The sequence below is a fragment of the Phaseolus vulgaris genome, chromosome 4 (assembly GCF_000499845.2).
Source record: "Phaseolus vulgaris cultivar G19833 chromosome 4, P. vulgaris v2.0, whole genome shotgun sequence".
Lineage (NCBI taxonomy): Eukaryota > Viridiplantae > Streptophyta > Magnoliopsida > Fabales > Fabaceae > Phaseolus > Phaseolus vulgaris.
The window spans coordinates 15,517,620-15,524,621 of NC_023756.2; the positions used below are offsets into that span (position 1 = coordinate 15,517,620).

Below are 7,002 nucleotides of genomic sequence, written 5' to 3' on the forward strand. Positions count from 1 at the left end.
AATGCTAATGATACTTTTGCAGACCACCTCTGGTGCTTTGAAGAGAGACAGGTAGTAGAGCGGTGTAGCGAATAACACAGATTTGATTAAGCACAGTCTGCCTGCCGTTGAGAGAAACCTCCCTTTCCACACAGTAAGTCTTGACTTTAGTTTGTTTAGGACAGGTTCCCAGAATTTTTTCTTCCTCGGATTACCCCCTACTTCTAAGCCTAGATAGTTGAAAGGTACAACCATCTGGCCACAGTTCAGATTCTTTGCATAGCAGTCCAACTTGCTTTCCAAGACATTTATGCCTACTAGTTTTGACTTGTGGAAGTTAACCTTCAACCCTGAGGTTAGCTCAAACCCCCTGAGAATAGACTTCAAGGTGATAACATTACTAAAGGAGTCCTGGCATAGAAAAAGGGTGTCATCTGCGTACTGAAGGATGGTAATTTCTACCTCTTTTCTTCCTACTTTTATCCCAGATAGGAGATTTCCCTTCACACCTTGCCTTACCAGCCCAGCCAGCCCTTCCGCAACCACTAAAAACAACAGAGGAGCTAAAGGATCGTCCTGCCTTAACCCTCTTGACGACTTGAATTCCTCGATAGGGCTACCATTGACAAGCACAGACACCGTTGCGCTTTCCAGACAGCCTTTGATCCACCTGACCCATCTGTTGTCGAACCCCATCCTAATTAACATTTCATATAAGAACTCCCATCTGACTGAGTCATAGACTTTTTCAAAATCCACCTTAAAACACAAACCACTCTTTCCACCCCTCCTCAGATCCTCTACCACTTCGTTGGCCAAGAGCACACTGTCCAGAATCCCTCTATTCTTTAAGAAAGCCGATTGGCATTCATCAATGACCGAGCCTATGACTTTCTTCATCCTTCCCGCCAAAACTTTCGAAATAATCTTATAAACTGCACCTACTAGGGAGATAGGTTTGTATTGCTCAAGCTTAACCGGATCTTTTACCTTGGGTATAAGAGCTATGAAGGAGGCATTACAACCTTTTGGAATGTGCCCATTTTCATGAAAAAAAAGCCACCGCTGCCACTATGTCTTCTTTTAGAACCCCCCAGCTTTTCTTGATAAAGTTCATATTAAAACCATCTGGCCTTGGGCTTTTTGAACCATCACATAGCCACACCACATCTCTAATCTCTCTCTCGGAAAAAGCAGCTGTAAGGGAAATATTGTCCTCCCTGGATAGAGACTTAAAATCAACCATATCCAGTCTAACACCAAAGTCCTTCGTAGCCGTAAATCTGTTTTCAAAAAGTTTCTTGGCTTCTTGACGCACTGTACAAGGTTCCTCGCACCAGATACCACCCACCTCAACCCCTTTCACCTCATTCCTGAGTCTTCTCCACCTCAAAGATGAGTGAAAAAACTTGGTACATGTATCCCCATACTTGAACCATTTTGCTCTAGCTTTTTGACAAATGAGGGAGTCTAGTTTCTTTTCAGTTTCCTTCAAGCGACCTACCAACTCATACCTTTTCAGCCTATCATCTTCCCCAAGGTCGTTGATGCAATCATGGAAATCTAAGGCCTCCAATTCCTGCAGAATCCTCATCTTATTTGTTTGGATGTTACCAAACTCATCCCTATTCCAGACTTTTAGATCACCTTTCAAAGACTTCAATTTCTCCTTGATGTTTATGAAAGCATTCCTTTGCACAGGGTATGATGACCAGTTATTCTTGACCATCTCACTAAACCCCTTTCCCATAAACCACGCATCGATGGATCGGAAAGGTTTGGGCCCCCAATTCTTTTCCACATTACCACTATTGCACAGTGGTCCGAGACTTCCATTCTCTGCACATACTGTTTACACATAGGCCATATCTCCATCCACGCTTCCGAAACAAGAACTCGGTCTAATCTGCTCTTTGCCGATCCATTAGCCTTAAACCAAGTGAATTTCTTACCTACTAAAGGAAATTCGAAGAGAGAGTTGGTATCAATGAAACTGTTAAAACCAGTAATCTCACCTGATTGACTAGCCCTCTCCCTTATACCTTTCCTCTCATTCCGGCTTCTGATGGCGTTGAAATCACCACACATGCACCATACCAACTCTTGTGAATCCGCTTTAAGGTTAGACAGATCCTCCCAAAGGGTCTTCTTCTCACTCAAGGAACAAGCAGCATAAACATTGATCACTACACAGCTAGTGTTGGTTTTAACATGGTTGCCGAAAACTGCAATGAATCCCTTCCCCATGACGTGGTTTGCATAGCTAAACGCTTCTTCGTGCCACATGGACAACAGACTGCCACTACCGTTGACGCCTTCATAATGAACCCATCCTACTTTGTTATCCCCCCACGGGGAATAACACCTTGCTTCCAAGAATTCCTTAGCCTTTGTTTCTTGCAGACACACAAACTCCGCCCCTTCACTAGCAATAACTTGTCTCAAATACCTCGCTTTTGAACTTCCCCCCACACCTCTAATATTTAAGTTCACAATAATCATTAAGACAAGATTTTATTACCCGTCTCAGAGTGTGAAACGACCTCTGAATCTCTGACTTCCATATTCCCATACTCTCTTACAACCTCGTCTTCTTCCTTGCGGCACCTAATCCTGACTTGTTTTCCCACTTCCCATAGCTTGGATGGTCCCGCCTGATCAACGGGTTCATCTAATCGCGAATTACACATATAGATGTTTTTGTCAGAAATTGAGGATGATGAGATTTTGTCTGTAGTGTGAGCCATTGCCCTTGCTTGAGGCATTCTTGCTTTAATCCTTCCAGACCGCCTCGGAAAAGGGCAAGAGTCCCCCAATTCCGATAGCCCTTTCTTCTTACGATGGCGGGGTGGAGAGCTTGATTTGCTCCTCTCGGCGATTCCAGCTTCACCGTCTTCCAGGCTAGAAATCCGCTCCACCGAACCCATTGCACCTGCAGCTTCATCATGTTCGCTACCTCCTTGCTTCTCGATGCAGATTTGTAGTCCCCTTTCCCCACTACTCGCATCGTTTTGAATTTCATTTGCTTTTTTGGAACTTAGCCTTTTGCTATTAGTCTGCCATTCTTCTAAACTATCTCTCACTTCCAATCTCTCTACCTGCGTTGTTTGCATGTTATCTCCTTCCTTATGTGATTCCCCTATCTCAGAACCCTCAGACATTGACTGGACCACTAACTCCTCAGTCCTTATGTTCTTTTGGGCTGATCCACGGGGCCCACCGCCACTCAATTGGGCCTCGCTCCTGCATACCCGGCCCAAGCCTTCAGAAAAATCCTTTTGGTTACTCAAACATTCTATTTCAACCACCACTTTAGCCAAGTCAGCTAGAGTAGGGTTGCTATAGCTGGTCCATACACAGTCTGGGGCAGGTAAACTGACACAGAGATTATTTTCATTTGCCGCCTGACCCATACTTTCTCCATTCATGTAAGACATACCACCTTTGCCCTGATAGCCCTTACTTTTCGAAATAGACCCCTCAAAACGGAAGTTTGACTTTCCCTGGTACTGTTCATCGTCTCCCCCAATCTTCTCTCTGCCTTCTCCCTCTTCTGGCCAGCGATCATCCTTGAACCTCATACTACCCTTCTTCTTGCCATTCACCTCAGAGAAGTCGGTATCATCTACATACGTATCCATGGAGGACACACTATCAATGGAGTCTTCCACATATGGATTGCCATTATACCCTCGTCCTTCACATCCATTGACCTCCTTTTCAATGAAAATACTACATATATGTTTATTAATCCGCATTTTCCTCGCTAGCCTGACACTACCAAGATTTTGAACCCGGACTTTCAGCCTTGCGTATTCAAGGACCTCCCATGTTAACGTAGAGTTGTCGATGGACACTAGCTTAGCCGCCTTGGAAATCTCTCCGACCACTTTGGAAAAGCAAACCTTATTCTAGAACGGTAGTGGCACCCCATAACATTTCACCCAGACAGATTTATGACTTGCACCACTATCCAACGACCATGGTTTGACATCTGTAAACACAGCGTCGAACCACTCTTTGTTATTCTTCAAAATAACCTCCATCACCTCCCCCTCTTTTGGGGTTATCAGGATAAGATTATCAACTAAGGATCTCGCTCTTATCATTGACATTCCTCCCTTCATAATCTCCTCTCCTAACATGCCAAAATCCATGCCATCCTCAAGGGTTCCTACTACACTTCTTTTCAGCCAAGGTAGAGAAAGGTGTTGTGTTTCAAAAGCCACGCCTTTCCACCCATCCTGGTATCCACATGAAATAGCTTCAGCATAAGTCCTCTTTCCACTCTTCTCCACCCAAATCTCCTTGCCTCCATGTTTCCTAACGGTCTCATCTTCCTTCGTATCGCTCTTCCTTGTTATCACCTGACGTTCTCTTGGCATTTCCCACGACGCCCTCCTCTCCTCCTTTTTTGGACCAAACTGATTTCTACTATATTTCGGAATGTTTACATACAGTTTCCTACTTCCAATATAGATCTGGTCCAGATCTCTCTCAGGCTCCTTTCATCTCTAACACCGAAAAACCTCACGAAACCAAACCTCTTCCCCCATTTGTTTAATCATTTTGAGATAAAAACGTCCTTCACCCTTGCCCATTTTTGGAAAACCTTAATCATATCCTTCTCACCAAGCCCATGCGAAAAGTTAGAGAAGAAGAACGACGAGAAATCGTTTCCACTTCCCTTACCCATCTTTTTGCACTTATTAGGACCAACCCTTCTATAGATTACGCCTTAGATTTATGAATTTATATAATTGTAATGAAATCGAGACATGGATTAAGCTTGCAATGAGAAGGAGTGGTAGTCTTGATCATCTCGACCTCAATCTGCCTTGGTTTCTTGTGGTGTCCTCTATTGTGTTTAACTGCAAAACTCTTGTAGTTCTCAAGTTGACTAACCTAAAACTGAAAAATATTCCTTTTATTGATTTTCCCTTGCTTAAAATCTTGCATTTCACTCTTTGTTTCTTTGAATATCAAGATATTCTTCAACAGTTTCTTTCTGGGACTCCTAATCTCGAGGAATTGGTAGTTCATATTTTTATAGTCAAGGATTGGATTGCTAATACTGCGAAAAAGATCTACAGATTGCCCAAGTTAGTTAGAGCTAACGTCGATTTACATTTAGTTCCATTCGAAATTGTCAAGAACGTGCTAGTTTTGATGACAGACACGGTATTACTTGTGAAACTTGTTTCTTATTTACTTCCCATTTTTAAGGAAGAAATTTGGATTTCTGATGTTTTGATAATATTATTTTGTATCTCTTGCAGGTGTGTCAACAAGATCTGGTTTTTGATCTTCAGAATTTAGTTCAATTTGTGTGGACCCGATTGTTGTTTATCATCAATGGCTTTTGGTCTTGGAAGTACTCATGCATTGTCCAAAGCTTCAAACTGTAGTCATTAGAATTAGTGAGATTTATTGATTTAAGCTTTTTAAGTATGAATCTTTGTTTTATCTTTTCTTTAAACATTAGGATTAATATAGTTTTATAATTATTTTTAACAGGCAGAGATTATTCAGTTTCTGAAAGCGAAGAAGAAAAAGCAGTTTTGTCATATCTATTTCCTGTTCCTAACTGTCTTTCGATACATCTCAAAACCTGTTGTATTCACAATTACAGGGTTCGTTATTTGAGTTTAAATTTGCAGAATATATTATGCAGAATGCAAAATATTTACTTTCCATGAAATTCTGCTTTAACATATCTACTCATCCTTATAATAATTTTTTGAGAAGATAGAAGATCTTAAGAGATTTATCCTCATGCTTCATGAGTTTAGATACTTGTACACTTTTATTTGAAGAGTTTAGTGCTTTAACCTATGATGGTTTCTTTTTGTATTTACAGTAGTATATGCAAGAATGTGGTTTAGTTTATCAAATTAATCTATTTATCTTCATCTAATGAATGTTTGCAAGTGTATTCAATTAATTTGTATTTTTTCTTTTTATTCTAAAAAAATGTTGCATAATCATAATTCAGGATTGGTATGTGTTTTGAGGTCATCATTTTAGAAAGTATTTCTCTAGCCATGAAAGTATTTACACTATTAAACAAATGTTTTTATGCATTTATTTATATATTTATTTTAATTATATTGGTAATATAAATTCGGGTAAATATGCTCATGTTTAATTATATTAGAAAAAATAGATGTTAGACAGTTAAAACAAAAATATAATACAAAATGTAGAAGGTTAACAACTTGTTTTTGTTTCAGTCAATACCTGTACCGCCCAGGTAGTCGGAAATGATGACGTGGCAGCAAGCGATAATATTGGCGTGTTGAACGGAACACCTGGCTGACAGAAGGGAAGGAAGTTGGGGAGCTCGTGTAGTCGCCAATCGTTAAGTTGGCGTGCTTCGATCTCTAGCAGATCTAAACCGACGGTCACCAGGTTTGTGTCGTAGTCGCCGGATGCGAACCCAGGCGACAAAGTGATCAGAGATCGCCGAGAGGAGGACATCGCCGAAAGATCAGGAAAGCTTGTTCAAGGCTTTCGAAGGCCACGAATGCGAAGGATGAAGTTATCAGATGGTCATTCCCTAGCTAGCCAGAGGTTGAGGCCAGGGAACAGCTTACCAGGACATGCACGGTGAAGCAAGTGAAGCAGATCATGATGGCGGCCGGCGAGACCATAGGGAAGGTGTCCATAGTGACACCCCGTACTCGCCATACAGAAGAGATCGCGCTCCAAGGCAGCTATACACCGAGTTACTCCTTGCATGGATAACTTAGTCGAATAAGTCTGAAGAGTAAGAAGTGACGCTCAAGCAGAGGACGCTCCAGATGGTGACACGTGTACAGCTGGATGCAAGCCATGTGTTCAGATGTGCAACCGTCAGGAGAGAGAAAGTGCACAGGTATATAAGAGATTCTAACGAACTTCTAAGGTACGCGCGTTTAGAACACTTCTTTACGCTTGAGAGAAATTGAGTACGCTGAGAGAGAACATTGCACGGTTCCTGGAGTTCTTAGTTTTTTCTCTTAGTATTTTGGTGGTTCAGTC

General features: G+C 41.7%; 1 protein-coding gene across 1 annotated transcript; it reads right to left on the bottom strand.

Moving 5' to 3' along the window:
- Positions 1 to 1,024: 1,024 nt before the first annotated feature.
- On the bottom strand, positions 1,025 to 2,481 carry LOC137838345 (uncharacterized). The gene is made up of 2 exons (XM_068647590.1): positions 1,932 to 2,481; positions 1,025 to 1,827 (listed from the first exon to the last, which is right to left on the bottom strand). The coding sequence occupies exons 1-2, from the start codon at positions 2,479 to 2,481 to the stop codon at positions 1,025 to 1,027; spliced, it is 1,353 nt and encodes a 450-aa protein (XP_068503691.1).
- Between the last annotated feature and the right edge of the window lie 4,521 nt (positions 2,482 to 7,002).